This window comes from Chelonia mydas, chromosome 4, assembly GCF_015237465.2.
Source record: "Chelonia mydas isolate rCheMyd1 chromosome 4, rCheMyd1.pri.v2, whole genome shotgun sequence".
Lineage (NCBI taxonomy): Eukaryota > Metazoa > Chordata > Testudines > Cheloniidae > Chelonia > Chelonia mydas.
The window spans coordinates 52,627,218-52,647,484 of NC_057852.1; the positions used below are offsets into that span (position 1 = coordinate 52,627,218).

The 20,267-nt window shown below is 40.1% G+C and overlaps 1 protein-coding gene across 11 annotated transcripts in view; it reads right to left on the minus strand.

The window, feature by feature from the left end:
• The window catches only part of MGAT4D (MGAT4 family member D), a 112,657-nt gene that overhangs the window by 19,078 nt on the left and 73,312 nt on the right, over positions 1–20,267 (minus strand). For all 11 annotated transcript variants that reach the window (XR_005225132.2, XM_043545719.1, XM_027825257.3 and 8 more), the window contains 4 exons: positions 19,502–19,615; positions 17,001–17,076; positions 6,369–6,483; positions 2,709–2,839 (listed from right to left, as the gene is read on the minus strand). Coding sequence is in view for 10 of the 11 variants with exons in the window: in XM_043545719.1 (XP_043401654.1) it covers positions 2,709–2,839; positions 6,369–6,483; positions 17,001–17,076; positions 19,502–19,615 (436 nt within the window). In the remaining variant the exon portion in view is untranslated. The remainder of the gene's footprint in view (positions 1–2,708; positions 2,840–6,368; positions 6,484–17,000; positions 17,077–19,501; positions 19,616–20,267) is intronic.

Genomic DNA, 20,267 nt, shown 5'->3' on the forward strand with positions numbered 1-20,267 from the left:
TCTTTTTCTTATATAGGCTCCTATTACTCCTCACCCCCTGTCCCGATTTTTCACATTTGCTGTCTGGGCACCCTACCTCAGTGCAACGTGCATCCTTTCTGTTGCTATGATGCTTTTGGCACCTACTTTATCAACAAATTTTACGTTGCTGCAGCCAGCTCTCTCCTTCCCATAATAACCTGAGTTATAATGGTAAGAGGAAAATTCACACCATGACACTCCATTCCCTGCTCCGTCTGTCTAGAAGATTCAGAAGTGTACACACACATACACACACCCACCCACCCCTTTAGATAATTCTTCTACTTGTGGGTGGGAATTTGGAGAGTTACCGACTCATCCTCAAAGGACCTGAATTTCCATAAAATTATATGAACCTTTCCATTCACTTTTAAAGGCAGATTTGAATAAGTTCCTGAAGTGCCCATGGACCTGATGGCTGTGCCCATGGACCTGATGGCTGCGCCCATTCACCAACATTTAGTGAAAATATATGGTTGCTTCTACAATGGCTCCCAAACGCACTGCGAGGGATGGAAACATGTACTTAACCTATTGGCCAGATGATTAAACATACCAACCAGAGGTGGATAGGCTGGGGCAACACACTAGTAAGAATTCCAGTTGCTTGGAAAGGGAAAGTGTTGGAGTTACTTTCAGGGTCCTTCCCTTAACCCTGGTTGAAGGCTCCATCTTTCATATCAGCTTATGAGCTGCTGCTGGGGGAAAAGGCTGTCTGTCCTACTGTAGCCCTCCTCCCACTCTTGTTTGTGGCATACTTGTAAATAGCTGCCTCTGCTGCTGCTCATTCCACTGGCAGCAGCAGCATGCAATTGACTTGACTTGACAGTGTCCCTGCAAGGCACAGAATTTTGATTAGCAGATGTGAAACTCACTAGAAACTTGTCGTCATCACTCTACTTTTGCCAACTTGAAGCTAACACAGAAGCAGAGACACATGCTATTTTATCTTCCTGGTTTATGTATGATTCACAAACTTAGGGGCTACCAACTTTTTTTTTTTTAAATGAAAACTAAGGGCTCAGTCCTTAGGAGCTGAGCTCAGCACATCTGAGGAATACGGAGGGGGAAGAGGTGACATTATAACATCTTTCCATCACCCCTTGTTGGTGCATCAGACGCATATTGGGGCCACTTCAGGCCTTGGATAAATTAGAGCTCCAGGGTTGCCAGCCCAGGATGACTGGAGTAAAATCCTGGTTCCTCCTATGCTTAAGTGGGGAGTGTGAAACGCCATGCTGGGGGAATCCTCAGCTGCCTCCTTAAGGCAGTTTTAAGTCCTCTTTATACTGGTGGAGCTTAAAACAAGCCACCTTCTGCCATCCCCAAAGCTCATCTTCCCTACAGCGTGTCATCATAATGAGTCTTTTTAAGCCCACTTGCTCAACTCTCTTCACTCACCCATTTACACATCCCATATCTTTCTCACGTGGAATCATTTTCCACCCATACCAACAAAAAATAATACACATGCAAAACACTTAAAAAAACCACAAAGAGTGAGAACTGTCATTATCCTATTCTCAAGTAAAACCATCTGCGCTCTAAAAACTAGGGTGGAGGAAAACCTCTTGTTGCCCCCCTGTAGCGTAGTCAGCAGTCCTCTTCAGGAGAGCTTAACCTAGCCCAGGATCTAAGAAGGCCATGACTGGTGACAAAAGGCACCACAGGCTGTGTAAGTGTGGGAGTTAGAGAACACTCAAGCACCATCTAAACAAGTGAAAAGGAGTGTAAAAATAGAACTATTTTAAAAGAATCACACAGTTAAAATGCTATTGGAAACATTTGGAACTCTAGAAATGGCACCTTCTCCAATATTACCTGGAACTGTTTATTTCAGTTTCAGTTAAAACAAGTACATTAGGTTGGTTTTGCACCAAACACTTTCCTGCATTATTTGCAAACAAATACTACAGCCTTTTCCTAACTCATGAAACCAGACAGTGAAACAGACTAGAAACAAACCAGTCTTCCACTTCTAAACAGAGGGAAATATAAAAGGTAAATAGCATGAACAGTTTCAAACAAATTAGATTTTAAAACTGGTGGTTTTAATAAACTAAGGTGTTGATTAGTAATGCTTAAATTTTATCTTAAGTATCCTAGCAGTCTGAAAATACTATGAAATCAAATGCTAAGTCTCAATACAATATGCTACATAAGGCTCTAATTCTGCAATTGACTACACAGGCAAACTCCTGAACCCATAAGAAGCCCCATTAAAATCAGTGGAGCTTCATGTAAATGCAAAGTCTGCCCACACAAGCCATCTATAGTACTAGAATCTAAATTCTTATTTTTCCTCATTAGGTTTCTTAGAAGGAACATTTTAATAGGTTTGATGTTTACTTTTAATCTTTGTTCTTGCCATTTTAATTCCCATGTTGCCATAGCATATATTAAGTAGCAAGCATTGCTTTTACTGGTTAATAATATAGTTGTGTATGCTTACTTCATTACGGAATGAAATCAAACAAACTATTAACACAAGATGTCCAAGCTAGTAGTTCAGTTAAATTATACTTTGAATCACATTACAGTACAATCCCCAATAACTGTTTACAAATTCCAAACTACATAAATGTGTTTTAGGGATTTTTACTTTTCTGTTTTTGAAACTGAATCATGTATTAACTGTGATTTATAATATAATTTATTTTGTAGTCATAAAATATGGAAATACTTACTGGATCCTTTTCTGGATTGCATACTTTAACCCAGAGAAAGTGGTCTAGAAGCCAGTCTATGGGCTTATCTTTGTAGAACATTAAAAAGAATTCTACTATGAGTGGTAAATCTTTAGTCCTAAACAACTTTCCTGAAAACAAAATAAAAGAAATCACACATTTCAGTCATATTTAGTCCTGTTGCATATCACTACAGCCCATGTTTTCTTCCTGCACCCAAACACATAGGGTAGAACCCAGACCTTACTGAACTTAACAGAAGTTTTACCATTAGAATCACAGAACCATAAGACCACAAGGGTCATGTAGTTTAATCCCCCTGCCAAGATGCAGAATTTGTTGTGATTAAACCATCCAAGACAGATGGCTATCCCGCCTCCAGTGAAGGAGCTTCCACGATTTTCCTCAATATGTTTGTTGGAACCTCCCATGGTGGGGGAACCTCCCATCAGTGGGGTCAGGCTTTCACCCATAAATTGTGTCTAAACAAGGAAAGAGCATGATTTAAACAAAAAAAACAAAACAAAACAATTCATCTCCTGTTTACTAATCCCATATGAAACATCTGTTAGCACGTACTGTAGATGCAGTTAAACACCTTTAAAATTGTGTTAAGTGTTGGAGTCGATGCTAGATGGGAATACAGCACTTGCAGGATTAGGCCTGGTCTACATGTTCCAGCCTTATCTTTGCTGGCAGTGTTGGATCATATTAAAGAAGTTCTGTATTAAAATCACAAATGAGTTTGATTCCCCATAGTTCAAATTCCAGGGTATTACTAATGAAGAGGTCTCTTGGTTTTTGGTACTGTTTCTCTCCCTCTATGTGTGAAACTTGCAAGCTGCTAATTGCGTTAGTACATTCTAAGACAGAGTCTGTTCTCAAAGCAATTCACAGAGAGAGAGACTCAAAGCAATACTCTAACAAGAGAAACAGCACCCAGAAACTCCCCGCCCTTTTGTTGTATTAACAATTGTGATTAAAATAGAGATAGAGGATGTATGTGGATGGATGCTTGGTGTGGGTAATAACTGAATGATCAGGGAGGTGCCAGCCTAAGAATCCAGTGTCCATCGGCTGAAGAAGGCGTCAAGTGGAAATAACTAGAGGACCCCCGGAGGGCAGACTGGAATCCACCCAACAGCCTCAAGAATGGGAGAACCAAAGAACAAGATAACATCTAGCAGCACGGAGCCGTCAGGAATGTGCCATCTGCTGATTGATTCAGCAACAGCATGATGAAGCAATTCCCATAGACTGGCACAGGAAGAAATTCCTATAAAAATGGACTCTAGAAAGTGAGAACTTTGGGGTCTGATTCTTCAACTTCCAACTTCCAGGAGCATCAGATGAGCATCTGACAAGGCCCTGCTCCCTCCTCATGTCCAGGCCACCTGGCCAGTGGCTTGGCATGAGCAACTCTAAGGCTGGTACTATGATAACAACAGAACATGTGTGTGTGTGTGTGTGTGTGTGTGTGTGTGTGTGTGTGTTTGTATGAATGAATGTGTGAATAAATATGAGATTGAATGGAATGTTATAACTATAACTAACTGCTTACTATGATTCTTTCTGTATTCACAATAAATGTGGTATTTTGCCTTTTTCCCTTTAATAAGATCCTGCTGGTTTTTAATTTATTGGTATAACAGCAGCGGCATGTGGTGTATCTGTAGCTACAATCCACAGGGAAAAGCAGGCTGCATCCACACTGCTGTGTGTAGCTGCATGCCACAGTAAAAGGCTCTGGGGCAGCAGGGAAAGACTCCAGCAGCTCCCCAATGCTGGAACCATTACCTACTGCAGGTTACTGCTGGAGCCTCTCCTGGTCAGGGAAAGGCTCTGGCAATGAAAGGAACCTGCTTGGGAGTGTATTGAACAGTGTAGAGTACATACCCTGAGGTTCAGGCATGTCTTAAATCTCTTCACCTAAGCAGTGCCTCACCATCTATGCTGCTATCTATATCCATGCTAGGGGAGCGTACAGTGTATGTTGCTATAAGATCGTCATAGCCAAAGTTGAACCAGTTTAGCTAAAGGTGTAATCTTAAATGGATTTAGTTAAACTGGTGCAACTGTGTGTGTGGAGACTCATCTCAGTTTAACCCACACCACCTTCACTCCCAGCCCCAGCCAATGTCTCATTTCCCTGCTTTGCAGGATAGCTGAAGGCTGCTAAATGGAACAGGGAAGCATCCTGCATAGACATTTCCCTCCTATATGACCCAACCATAGATTTGTCTACAAGTTTGCTTCCTCTACACAACATTCAGGAGCAGGATGCAGTTCAATTTGTTTGTTGAAACAAAATCAGTTTTGAATTACCCATTGTTCGTATTTCTAGACTGTTAAACTTGAGAATGTTGTTTGCTCATAATATGTATATTTTGTGATTACTTACCATGTTGTCAGATAGTTCAGTTATACTAACAGTTATTAAAGCAAAACAAACAACTCCTAATTTATGATGACTTAGCTGATTTAATGCACAAACTCAAGGGGCACTAACAACCAATGGGCCAAGTGTTACCTTTGGATGAGTACGCATAGCTCCCACTGACAATGAGTCAAAGTCCACTGACTTGAAATCAATTGGAGCGAAAGGCAGAATACGGCCCATTGACATTTTGGCAATCTAACCCACTTAAAATTACTTCTAGAGCATCATTCTGGTTGTGCCATAACAAGGATACACAGCTTCTAAAAATTTTATGAAAAATTTAAAATAGATTTGCAAAGGGGCTGCATTTTATTTTTAATCTTGAATTTTTAGGAATTGCTATGTGATCATCAACAGACATATAGAAACCTTTGCATGTTGAAGTATACATGTGTAAAAGGGGAACACTCACCACCAGTGCTGCAAAGGGGTCAGGCAGGGATGCAGCAGGTGGTCACATCTTTTCATTATAGTTATGTCCTTCAGCTTCCCCAAAGGCTTTTGCCTTAATGTGGGGACTTTGGGGATTTGGGCCCTTGAACAGTCAGGGTCTTCCCCAGATGGACTCTCTGTCAAGATAAAGCCTTCTGTTGATCTCCTGGTTTTTGGGAATGGGTTAGGTATCTAGGCCCACCCTCTCCACCAAGCTCTGATCCAGGGCTTGATGATGGGCAGCTATGTTCTGCACCTTGGGGTGCTATGCAGCTGCACCCCCACCACCCCTGGGACCACTTCATACCCACGTTTCCCATCTCTCAACAGAATAAGTTACACAATTGCAAATAAAGGCTCTATCCATCCCAATAAGCATCTTTGGAAGCCTGCCACACCTACAATTATTGTGCAAATTGTCAGTCTTGGAGGGAGGGGCTGACTCCTGAGTCCAGTTAAGTGTGTAGACAGTTAAAAAGGAGCTGGGAACATGGCAGGACCTCTTTTCCCTGTGGGAATGAATACAGTGTGACTGGATCTTGGGTTAATAGGATCCTGCACTATAAGGATAATGCCTACAGGCTCAGTGCCATACAGCATGGACAGTGAGAGACTCTGAACATAGACTGGGAGTCTTACATGGTTGTAGCATTTCCTAGAGAATCAGGGATGTTTTGGGATTAGCCCTTCCAGGGGCTGAAACACAATTCCATGTAAAATTTACATTAGTAGTGCACCTCTGAGTTTGAGCTGTATGCTAATGATCCTGCAGAAGCTGCAACACTTACCAATAAATCCAAGCTGAGAGAATTCAAGAATCATCCACTCATCAGATGGCTGTTTAAGAGCAAAGTTTTTTATTTTCTGAATGTACTGAGGTTTTGCTACAATATCATCTTCTAGCTGAAAAAAAGAACAATGAAACTGATGTTTTCCTTGCTTACAGAGAGGAGGTTATCTTAATACATATACATTATATATTTTGTTTTATTGCTGTCAAGTATGTGACTGGGATGTGCCAGACTCTAGCACATGATAGTGATTTCTCTAGTCTTCTCAAAAGAGCCCCATCTCAGAATCACACAAATACTTGTTTTACAGTAGTACCCATAACATGCTAAGCACTTTCCAGATATTCAAGAAAGCATGAGACCCTATCTTAAGAGCTCTAAGGGAAAATCTAAGGATAAATAGACAAACAGACGGAGGTTAAGGTAAGGGAAACAATAACATTTTATATAAAAATAATCTCCATTCATTGTAAGAAGCATGGTAGAAGTGACTCTTTAAGAGAGACTTCTAATGTGAATGGTGTAGAGCTTTGCAGATGAGCTTGCAGGGAGGTTGTACCATGTATGGGGCTGCATGGGAGAGGACATGGAGGCAATTGTGTGATAAGCTAACAAACAGCTGGACATGGCAGGGGAATACTAGTGGAGCAAGAAGAGAGGTGTTGCAAAGCTCAATAAGGGGCAGAATCAGAGCTTTAAAATTGGTGCAAAGAAGCTTAAATTAGATGCAAGGGTGGATGGGTAGCCTCTTTACAGAAGAGAGTGGCATGATCAACTTGATGGCAAGGAAAAGGACTTTAGCAGCTGCAATTTGTATGGTTTGATGGGGACAAAGTGTGCATTTGGGAGGCCAGAGAGAGGCTATTGCAGTTGTTGAGGCAGAATATAATGAATACCAGAATGAGAGATTTGGCTGTAGTGATGCAAATAAAATGATGGAACTTTGAATTGTTGGGGAGGAAGAATTAGCAGGACTTGTATAGAGACTGGATTTGTGGGACAAGGAAAGGGGAAGAGAAAATAACCCTGAGATGACAGAAATTATGGTGTGTCAAGAGTGAAAGAAGGTTGGTGGTTGGGAATGGAAGATTAGGAGTCTCCTTTGACCACGTCATCAGCTTAAACTGATTATAAGACATCAAAGAGGAGATGCCAGAGATAAAATGAGATGCAGGAGTCAATGTAAGGAGCAGTTATTCAGTGGAGAAACAGATTTTTCAGAGATCACACCTGAAAACATATGAGCTGGTGAGATTATCTAGAGGCAGGGCATTAAGTGAGAATAGCTAGGAGACAAGGACAGAACATTGGGGAAACCTCCAGAGAGAGGAGAAGAGGAGAACCCACCAAGAGAGATATGGACAGAACTATCAAAGGCGGGAAGAAGAGTAAGGGAGGACATTATCTCAAAAACCCAATTAGCATCAGATGTCAAGAAGAAGAAGAAGAAGAAGAAGAAAGCTGACAACATCAAAAATCAGCAGAGAAGATTAAGATAAGTAGAGGTCCTGAAATATGGTCACGAAGAGATCATTAAAGACTTCAGTGAGAGCAATTAAAGTAGCAGAGAAAGCAGAAGTCAGTTTCGAACGGATCTAAGATGAAGTTTCATAGAGTCTAAAGCCTGATAGGACCATTGGATCAGCTAGTCTGACCTCCTGTATATTCACAGGCAATTAAATTTCCCCCATTTACCCTTGTATTGAGACTTTAACTTGTATTTGGCTAAAACATAACTTCCAGACAGGCATCCAGTCTTGATCTGAAGATGTCGAGAGATGGAGAATCTACCACTTTCCTTGGTAGTTTGTTCCAGGGGGTTAATCACCCTCACTGTTAAAAATGTGTCTAACTTCTACCTTGAATGTGTCAGTTTCCAGCCACTGGTTCTTGTTATGCCTTTGCTATGATGTTGAAGGAAAGAAAGTCAATGCAATGGTTGTGCAGTGCTTGATCAGGAAGTTTAGCGATGAATGGGAGGCGGGTGTGGAATTGTATAATCTAGTTGTCAGGACTGACACCTGAGAGCCTAGCAGAACACAAGACTACAGGCGTATCTTCCTTTGTTCATCAGTACTTCATAGATTAAAAGAGGCACTTTCATATGAGTGAGGTTGTTATTAAAATTTGGTTTTCAACTAAGGAAACCAGAAAATGAGAAAATAAAAAAAGCAGCAAAATAAAATGGAAAATGACAGTTGTTCAGATTTCAAACATTTTAGTAAAGCATTATTTCACTTTTTCAGACTATTTAAAATATTTATTTGCATTTGTGACACATGGCCAGAGAGGGTTAAGCAGCTTGCAGGCTAATAGACCCCCAATTCAACCTTTAGGGAGATATTGGTAGATAATGTCTCTGTTTCTGTGTGTTTACATATATATTGTTAGCGGTTAACAATGTAATCGAGCAGTCCCTGTCTACGCTCTATTCTATTAATTCAGAGATCAAAAGGAAACATTAACATTTAAATGAACTGTAAACACAGTGATATCACTGTATTCATCTCTCTTTGAAATGTATAGCAAATCACCTGCGAATGGTGGAAGACAGGCAATTGCCTTATGTTAATCCCTGTAGCTAATTACCGATGATGCTTAGGAAATAGGTCTACTTCAAAGTCTCCATGATTGCCTATTGTTCGCCTAAGGACTCCAAGCTGTCAAAAGAAGGCCTGGAACTCTATAAAGATGTCTTGGGTCCTGATCCTTTTTATCTCCGATCAGCTTGATGCTTCATGCAGAGGAAGCTTGGGTTGTAAGACAGATATCCAGTCCCATCTGGATCACCCTGAATATGAACACTGGACGATAACCTATGGACTAATTCTGAAAGAACTCTTTGCAACTACAAAGCTCACCATCTCTACTATGAATCTGATCTAAGAATTGTACTCATGTCTGTATGTATACTGATCTTTTAACCAATACTCTCTCTCTCTCTCTTCTTTTTAAATAAATTTTAGTTTAGTTAATAACGATTGGCTGTAAGCGTGTATTTGGGTAAGATCTGGAATACTGATTAACCTGGCAAGTAATGTGTCCAATCCTTTGGGATTGGTAGAATTTTCTTATATGATGAATAAGATTTTCAGTAATCCTCATCATATTTGACTTGGGTGTCTGGGTGGAGGCCTAAGGCTGGGTTGCTTTAAGGGAACTGTGTTGTTGGCTTCTGGGTAACCAGTGAGGTATTACAGAAGCTGTTTTGTGCTGGTTTGGTAAATCTAAGTATTGGAATATCCACCAGCTTTGGGGATTGTCTGCCCCATTCTTTGCAGTTCACCCTAACTGAGTAACTCCAGTGTGGCTCCCTGGGGCCCTGATCACAGCATTTTAAACCACTATTAAGCAAATATGCAAACACCGTTTACTTGAAACATCTTGTTCTAGCACGCCCCAATGTGATCAGAACATTCAGTTATCTCATTCAAGTAAGAGACCCCCTCCTTTTTTGAAAAAAAAAGCATAAACAACAAGGAAAGCTGCAGGTTTAAAAAACACTTAAAGATGACACCATTTAGGAGATCTTCCAAACAGAGGGGTTGATACAAAGCCCACTGAAGTAAATGAAGAGAGTCTTATTGACTTCAAAGATCTTTAGGTCAGGACTCAAACAGCATTAAAAAGCAAATTTAAAATCCCAGTCCACTCAAGGGCTTACTGACAATGTAGTGAAAAATGTAACTATTAAAATAATACAGGAAATACATTTTTTCCCTTAAGACCTGATCACAGATGATTTTTGATACGTTTTTCTTGCTGTTTTCACTGAACTGCCTTATTGTACACTTTTCTCCCAATTTATCTTAGTTTTATTATCTTTTGTAATTTGTCTACCCAAGATCTCTTTCAATTAATTGGGCTGAGATTAAGATCATCCCTACTGATTTCCACTAATATTAAGTCAAAATGGCACTATATGTGAAAGAAAGCATATAGCATCAAATACAGTAAAAAATCTTAAATTCATCAAAACGGTACCATAGAATCTCTATGGATAGAAATTCCATGCTTGAATAATAGGAGTACAGCTGTAGGAATATACTACCAATCACCTAACCAGGATGGTGATGGTGATTGTGAAATGCACAAAGAGATTAGAGAGGTTACAAAAACAGAAAACCCACTAACAAGGGAGGATTTATCACCTCAGAACATGTCACCTCAGGAAAGGATGCACAGATAAAATTTCTGGACATCATTAATGACTGCTTCTTGTAGCGGCTAGTCCTGGAACCCACCAGGGCAAAGGCAATTCTTGATTTAGTCCTAAGTAGTGTACAGGATCTGGTCCAAGAGTTGAACTGCTTGGTAATAGTAACCATAAAGTAATTAAATTTGACATGCAGTAGAAGGAAAATGTCAAATAAACCCACCCCAGTATCATTTAATTTCAAAAAGGCAAGTTAAGTTAAAGAGAAATTAGAAGTAACAGTCAAAAGTGTGGAATGGATGCAAGCTGCATGGCAACTTTTTAAAAACACCAAAATAGGGGCTCAAACTAAATGCATACCTCAAATTATTAAAAAAAAACAAAACAGTAAGACCACCAAGAAAATGCCACCATGGCTTAACAACAGAGTAAAAGAGGTGGTTAGAGGCAAAAAGACGACATTTAAAAATTGGAAGCCAAATCCTACTGAGGAAAATAGAAAAGAGCATAAACTCTGGCAAGTCAAGTGTAAAAGTATAATTAGGGAGGCCAAAAAAGAATTTGTAGAGCAGCTAGTAAAAGACACAAAAATTAACAGCAATTTTTTAAAAAAGTAAATCAGAAGCACAAAGGCTGCCAAACAATCATTTGGGCCACTGAACAATCAAGGTGCTAAAGTAGCACTCAAGAATGTTGCGGAGAAGCTAAATTAATTCTTTGCATTGATCTTCACTGAAAAGGATCTGAGTTAGAATCCCACACCTGAGCCATTCTTTTTAGGTGACAGATGTGAGGAACTGTCCCAGATTGAGGTGTCAATAGAGGAGGTTTTGGAACAAACTGATAAACAGTAATATGTCACCAGGACCAGGTCGTATTCACCCAAGAGTTCTGAAGGAACTCAAATATGAAATAACATATCACAGTTTGTAGTTCTGCAACCTATCACTTAAATCAGTCTTTGTATCAGATTACTGGAGAATAGTTTATGTAACATCAATTTTTTTAAAAGCCTCCAGCAGCAATCCTGGTAATTACACGCCAGTAGGCCTAACTTCAGCATCAGGCAAATTGTTTGAAATGATAGTAAAGAACAGAATTATCAGACACATAGATGAGCACTACATGTAAGGGAAGAGTCAACGCAGCTTTTGTAAACGGAAATCTTGCCTCACCAATCTATTAGAATCCCTTGAGGGTAACAACAAACACACGGACAAGGGTGATCCAGTGGATATAATGTATCTGGACTTTCAGAAAGCCTTTGACAAGATCCCTCACCAAAGTCTCTTAAGCAAAGTAAACAGTCATGGGATAAAAGGGAAGGTTCTCTCATGGATTTCACAAAACTGGGTGACTGGGCAACAAAACAGTAGATGAAATTCTGTGTTGATAAATACAAAATAATGCGCATTGGAAAACATAATCCCAAATATACATACAAAATGATGGGTTCTAATTTAGCTGTTAACACTCAAGAAAGATCTTGGAGTCATTGAGTAGATGTTTTAGGAGAACTATCCACAAAGTGCAGCAGCTGTCAAAAAGCTAACAATGTTAGGAACCATTAGGAAAGGGATACATAATAAAACACCTTGAATACTGTGTGCAGTTCTGGTTGCCCCATCTCAAAAAGGATATATTAGAATTGGAAAAGGTACAGAGAAGGGTAACAAATACGATTAGGGGTATGGAACAGCTTCCACAGGAGGAGAGATTAAAAAATCTGAGACTGTTCAGTTTAGAAAACAGAGGATGAAGGGGGGATATAATAGAGGTCGATAAAGTTATGAATGGTGTAGAGACAGTAATAAGGAAGTGTTATTTACCCTTTTATGTAACACAAGAACCAGGGTTCACCCAATGAAATCAATAGGCAGCAGGTTTACAACAAACACAGGGAAATACTTCTTCACACAACACACAGTCAACCTGGTAACTCGTTGCCAGAAGATTTTATGAAGGCCAAAAATATAACTGGGTTCATATAAGAATTATACAAGTTCACAGAGGATAGAGCCCTCAATGACAATTAGGCAAGATGGTCAGGAATACAACCTCATGCTCTGGGTGTCTCTAAGCCTCCAACTGCCAGAAGCTGGGAATAGATGACAGGGTATGGACCACTCAATAAAATTGCCCTGTTATGTTCATTCCCTCTGAACCATCTGGCACTGGCCACTGTCAGAAGAGAGGATACTGGGTTAGATGGACCATTAGTCTGACCCAGTATGGCCATTCTTATGTTCTTATTAAGATAATGGCAGTCATTAAGAAAAAATTGTGAGATGGCAGGTTTGCTACAGATACTAGAGTGGAAAAACACCTCAAAAAAGTAAGGCTGAGTATATAACAAATTCTGAATGAAGATGGTGAAAGCTGCTGTCATATTTAATGTTTTCGTTTAAGTTCCCATGAGGATTGATAGAAAGCACTTTCCAACAACTGTAGTAATTGAACTACTCAAAGATGCTTTCAGCTTTGGAAATACATAATTACCTAAGTATAAAACAACTCTAAATGGACATGAGAAAAAAATTACATCTCCTCCTAGGTATGGAGAAATTTGATAGCCTGCTTTTATGGATGACTTACAATCCTATTATCCTGGCTCTGGCATTAATACAAGTGTCTCAAGAGGCTCTAGTGTACTGCAAAAAAGTTGAGCAGTTACAGTGAAAATGACAATTGTTTCTAAACATCTCTCAATCTTTTACTGATTAACAAAGACATTACCAAGTATAAAGAGAGCAGAGCTGAAGATACAGTAGCTGATCACATACAAAAACTTAAAGTAGAAGAGATGACTGAATAAATGTTAGGTCTCGTTATCTTTTTCCAAATATTTATTTGTGATAAGTGCACTTCACAAAGCAGCTCACTTAGACCCCAATTCAGCAAAGACCTTATATTTAAATGCTTTGCTGAACTGGGGCTTTAGCTGGCATGTGATAGTAAGTGAATTGTAGATACACAATTACATAACTTTATTGTCTTTTCAACTTTAGAAGTTCATATAAGTTATTTACCAAAATGATACTATTTCTGAGAAAACAGTAAAATAAACTCTCCGTTTTAAGATTTCCCTAAAATACTAAATATACCCAACAAGTAAAACAAAAGCATCTGAAAAAATGTCACCAAACCTCAATTTTAATCTAAAATGTTTACGTTACAGTATGGTAAGTAATGGGCTCAGGAAAAGAATTTTTAAGCTTTTTCTTCATGTTGTTATGGAGCTTCCAAATAGTGGCCTAGAGTATTCCCATTAGATCCATGCGTGCAGGGGGTCCTCAACTGCCACTGTAGCACCCATTTCATCCCCCTTGTCTGAAGCCTCTCTGTACAAGTCAGGGTCTGTGCTGGGGAAAGATCCAGAGACTGGACAGACCAAGGGAAGGAGTGGCAGGCTGGGAAAGGGCCAAGAGGAAGGGCATCATTTCCCGTCTAGTCCTCCAGAAAAGTGCTATAGGCACCACCACAACCTAGGTTCTGGGTATATGCCACGAGGCAGCCCCTAAGATGTCTCAGATAAGGTAAACAACATTTAATTATTCTTAAAGGAAACTGGAAATTCATAATAACCATCCCTATGCAAGCACCAATATTTCTGGTATTGTTACAATCTTCCCCAATCACACCAACACAAATCATAGAATTATAAAAGATTAGGGTTGGAAGAGACCTCAGGAGGTCATCTAGTCCAACCCCCTGCTCAATGGAGGACCAACCCCAACTAAATCACCCCAGCCAGGGCTTTGTCAAGATGGGCCTTAAAAACCTCTAAGGATGGAGATTCCACCACCTCCCTAAGTAACTCATTCCAGTGCTTCACCACCCTCCTAGTGAAATAGTTTTTCCTAATATGCAACCTAGACCTCCCCCACTGCAACTTGAGACTATTGCTCCTTGTTCTGTCATCTGCCACCACTGAGAACAGCCTAGATCCATCCTCTTTGGAAGCCCCCTTCAGGTAGTTGAAGGCTGCTAGCAAATCCCCCCTCACTCTTCTCTTCTGCAGACTAAATAAGACCAGTTCCCTCAGCCTCTCCTCGTAAGTCATGTGTTCCAGTCCCCTAATCATTTTTGTTGCCCTCCACTGGACTCTCTCCAATTTGTCCACATCTTTTCTGTAGTGGGGGGCCCAAAACTGGACGCAATACTCCAGATGTGGCCCCATCAGTGCCGAATAGAGGGGAATAATCACTTCCTTCAATCTGCTGGCAATGCTCCTACTAATGCAGCCCAATATACCATTAGCCTTCTTGGCAACAAGGGCACACTGTTGACTCATATCCAGCTTCTCATCCACTGTAATCCCCAGGTCCTTTTCTGCAGAACTGCTTCTTAGCCAGTCAGTCCCCAGCCTGTAGCGGTGCATGGGATTCTTCCATCCTAAGTGCAGGACTCTGCACTTGTCCTTGTTGAGCCTTATCAGATTTCTTTTGGCCCAATCCTCCAATTTGTCTAGGTCACTCTGGACCCTGTCCCTACCCTCCAGCGTATCTACCTCTCCCCACAGCTTAGTGTCATCTGCTAAAAGTACAGAGCACTTTGTTTGGAGACATTGTTAACTTCTGGACAGCCATCCTCTCCCTGGCTGTGTCTAAGGTGCATTAGAGACTTGGGTAACATTTTCAGGAGTGTGCAAGTGACATAGGCAGCTCAATCCCATTTTCAAACATGACTTAGGCGGTTAGGAGTCTATGTCTCATTAACTTGCACTGATACTTTAGCTCCTAAGCACATAGGTGCTGGAACTAGGGGTTGGGGGGGGGGTGCTGTAGCACCCCTTGGCTTGAAGTGGTTTCCACCATATAGAGGGTTTACAGTTTGGTTCAATGGCTCTCAGCACCCCCACTATATGAATGGTTCCAGCACCCCTGCCTAAGCAGGTCAATCATGTTTGAAGATCGGGCTTAGGCTCTTAAGTAGAACTGGTCAAAAATTTTCGGATGGAACATTTTTCCACCAGAAAATGCTGCTTTATCAAAAATCAACATATTCTCCAGGAATGAGTCTTTTTTGACAAAATTCTGATGGAAACCTGCCTGCCAAGGATTACCAAAACATGCCTGGTTTCCTGACAGCTCCCCTGTCTGGCTCCTCAGGAGCCCATCTGGTGTGCTAACATGGAACCAGAAGCCTGGAAGCTCTGGAGGCTCCCAACTCCGTAGCAGCCTGGGCTTCCTCACTCCAGGGCAGCCTGCAAAGTGGGCTGCTGAAGAATCAGGGATTCCAGGGTCCCAAAGCTCCTCATTAGCCTGGGAACTCTGGCTCCCAGGATCCCCAAGTTGTGTAGTTCCTCACTTGGCAGGTTGTTGGGGTTCTGGGCAGCCTTGGAAACATTTCTAAAAACATTGAAATGAAATGGCCAAGTAAAAATTCCCATTCTGTGGGTAATGTCTACATCTCATTTTTCATTCTGTTTCAAAACAATTTTTTTTGAAGTTTCAGTATTTCCCGCAGAACAGGATTTTCCATCTTTGGACAGTTCTACTCCTAAATCACTTTGAAAGTTTTACCTTTAACCAGTAGCAGTTCCAGAAAAGAGGAGAAGCAGCCCTTCTATGTGCCCCATCCTGCTGCTGACCACCTGGGAGAACCCTTCCATACAGAACCCTAGGATCCATCATGGGATTGGGAAAGCCTTACTCCCATTCCAGTTCTCTTCCCACCTGAATGGAATTTCTGGATGCTCTCCTCTCCAGTGAAACCCTTGGTAAACATTAAATGAGGTAAAGATGCTTTCTACCTGGTATTCTTTCCTGGTTTCATATCTCTTCCCCCACACATCACCACCATTATTTTTAGCTAGTTTATTGTTTCTCTCAGACAGCTGTTGTGAAATTTTCTAGATGGTTACAGTGCAGTGCATTCTTTTCATTGTAGACTGCTAATCAGCCATATGTCTTGACTTGTTCTGAAGTTAAGCCCAGATTTATGTAGATCCAACCGCCCACACGTTCTGGGGAAGTTGTGGGTCTGAATTTTGCAGTTCAGCATACACACATCCCAGTTTGTTTTAATGAAACGAACTAGTTCATATTTTTCCCATTTTGGAAAAATCCTTTGAGAGATTTTGGCCAGCTATGACCTGGGCTGTCACCTGGATCTGTAACCACACAAACACACTTTATACTACAAGCAAAAACTCATTAAAAACAGATTCCCCTAACCTGGCCAGAAAGTTGTTTGATGGTTCAATTAGTTTGCAAGTCTGTCATTCAGCCCTGCGAATATCAGAAAGGTACAAATGAAACTACCATTTTAGATCAAATAATACATAGTTGTAAGATGAATACCTATGAAAATATGGAGACTCATGCTTACAAATGATGTGAGCAAATATACTGAAAAACACAGGAGACTTACCTTCATGGTGTAGTTCAACAGTAATTAAACTGCCAATACTAAAAATCAGCACATTTTATTTATTGATTTACAGTTGGTTATTGATAATGTGAACATACCTGTAAATAAAATGTTCCCTTAGGTTGTGCATATAGCATTAAAAAGCTATAATCCAAATTCTGTTTAGTTCTCCACCTAAACATAAACAACACATTCTGTTAAACTTTCTCTGGATTTCTCAATGGAGTCATCAGCATAATACTGGCATTAGAACACTGTAGTTATGAAGTCTATACTAGCAACTACTCCCACTCACTAGTAAATGGATCAGAGGAAAGCTAGTAAAAAAAAGTGTCCGATTCAAAATAAACTCAGTTTTAGAATTTCCTCTATGCACTGCACATAAACCAATTTACACATTTCAGGTGAACTAAACCACTCTTCTTGTTTTGTTATAAATAGCACTAGTCAACATACAGTTATAATTTATTGAGATTTCACCATGCAGTAAAATAGAGTGCTTTTATGAGTCAACACAGAAGCAGGTCAACAAACTTAATTGTTATATTTAATAGTAAAATGTAAATTTTCCTCTACAAAGCAAACCATCTCATTTTACTATCAATAAAGTTGATATTTGTTAATCTGCGACAAGACTTTAAAGAAGCAGATTTATAAAAAGTGATAAGCAAAAAGATTTCCAGAAATTAATTACTGTAGTACATCTGATAGGCTCATGACTTTAATTATCAAATTCCATGTACCTGATACATTCCTGAACTAGGAATATTTTTACCTTTATTATCTTAGAGTATATATATACAATTTTCAGTACCTCATAATTTTGTTCAGCAGTAGAGATCAAAGAGGTGATCATTTCATACTTGTCACCAAATCTTTTTCAGGCAGTCTTTCCCATATAGTTTCAGTGGGGGCAATAATGCTTGTGTGAATAAGGAGAGTACGATTTTGCCATTCGTTTAGTACTTAAGATCCTTTAATTAATCTGTTTCTCATTCTAAACATTTTCTAAACATTCCTTCTGAGAAGTGAGAGTCCCTTAAAATCTATCATGCTTACCAGAAGATAGTTAATTTACAAATGATCACCTGGGGCCAAAAGTTAAAAGGCGCTCAAGGCCAAATTAGAAAGTGTTCAAGCACTCAACGTGGGAAATTCCAATATTACAAAGTTTGTTTTCATCCCAAATTGGGACAAAAGTGAAAATATTAAAATCTGAGTGAAACACAATTCCTCAAAAGTGATTTAGAATGATCAAAAATGGGACTATTCAGACATTCCTGAATTGAAACATTTCAATTTGGTTTGTGAAACTGATTGCAATGTTTCATTTTGCATCAATTCGACTTTGAAAAGTGTCGACCTGAGCTACCGTGGTGCCTCATGGGAGTTGTAGTTTGAGCACACCACGCCATCAGTCTCCTTTCTAGGCCATGTCCCCCAGTTGAACTGTATCTCCCAAGACTCATCACCACGATTCAACCAGAGAAGAGACTAACGTGGTTCATGGGAGATGCATCCAGCCAGAGAGCTCAGCCAGAGAGGAGAACAGGAGCATGAGGCACCATGGCAACTCAGGCAGACACAGATCTGAACTGAAACATTCTGATTTGGTTTGACAAACCAAGGTATTTCGATTTGGGTCAATCCAACTTGAAATGAAATACTTAATTTCATTGTTACTGAGTAAAAATGGAAAAACTTTGGCAAAATCAAAATTTCCCATGAAAAATGTCAAATTTGTGGAAATTGCATTTTGATGAAAATTCCTAATCAGATCTATTGATATTAAATATTGGTTTTGCTTATTATTTTTGAAATTCCACAAAGCTTATTATAAAAAAGAGTTCTTCCTTCACCTTATCTATAAAGGTTTGAGGATGACTACAAAATCCAAATTATAGCTGTGCAATTCTAAGAATTTGGGCCTTGATGGGAGCAACTAGGAATATTCTACTCATGTGTACCAAATATATTTGCTCTCTAGAAAGAATGGGTTTTAATTTAAAAAAAAGCAACCTGATTTCATTCATGTATGCAACATGCACTACTGTTCTCTTGCTAGCATCTGTGTTGCTTCAAACTGGCAGCTCATTGCTCTTGAGCATATGAATGTGGAGCCACGAAAGTTGTTGGTGACAATCTAAACTTATTTTTGGTCTACGAAAAACTGATTGGCTTCTGTAAATCAACCAGTTTCAGGTTATAGTTTCCTGCTAATGAATTTGAAGCAAGTGGGCCAGTGATACCACCAGGAGTTAGTAAAGAGGATTCATTATATTATATAGAAGTAACAACAAAAGTGAGGCCATCTATCAACATACTATTCTAATCTATATAAATCATCATCTGGCACTATATACTCAGTTTTAAACCTGTTGGATTTTTAGAAGCAGGAGAGAATGTTTTGCTCTCACTCTGAAGTTGATGGACACCGACAACAGCATTGGTTTCCACCATACTTATACTTGTATTAAATAAATTTTCCATGACTTTCTGCTTAAACTTACAGTGCTTTATCAATTTAAATACAGTGGACTATTTAAAGGAGTTACTGCTGAACAAAATTCTTGGAAAGTTTTTACATAGCCTATCTTACCTTACTCTTTCCTTTGAGTCTCCAAATGTTTCCTTGAGATTGGAGAAGTCTGGGTAATAGGAAGCAACAGGGGAAATAACCTCAAGAACGCCCGACTGCACTTCGTTAGGGAAGCTGTAAAGAAAAGATTAATAACTATGGGCTAAATCAACAAAAGGACTTAGACATTGCAACTACCAGCATTGCAATGCCTAACATTTAGGCACCCTGATGCTCAGTGGAATCTTGAGCACCAAGTTATACAATGCATGGGGAAAGTTAGGCACCTAAGAATGGGATTCTTAGAAGCCAGGAAGCTGATCAGGACCTAAGCTAGCCAGTAGGAAATGCTGGGGAGAGGAGCAGGGACTAGGCCCCATGCTTCAAATGTAGTTAGGTGCCTAAGTGTGGGTCACAGGGAGGTGCCTATCTCCACTTGGAATGAACCCTTTCCTGGAGTTAGGTGCCTAGGTCAGGTCAGCCCTTTCTCACAAAAATGACCAAGAGAGAAAGACCACTCCACCACAGCCAGTAGCCCAGAGGTTACAGCACTCACCTATGATATGGGAAACCTGTTTTTCAAATACCTACTCAGCCCAGTTTTGAGCAGGGATTTGAACTTGGATCTCCCATGTAAGTTCCCGAGTCACTGGGCTATTGGGTATTCTGGGATGGGTATACAGACACACACACTCTCTCTCACTTGTTTCTTGATCTGCTTCCCCCCGACTGTCTGGCATGCTCTGCGAATCCCTACCAGATCAGGCCCCACAGGTGAGACAGGCAG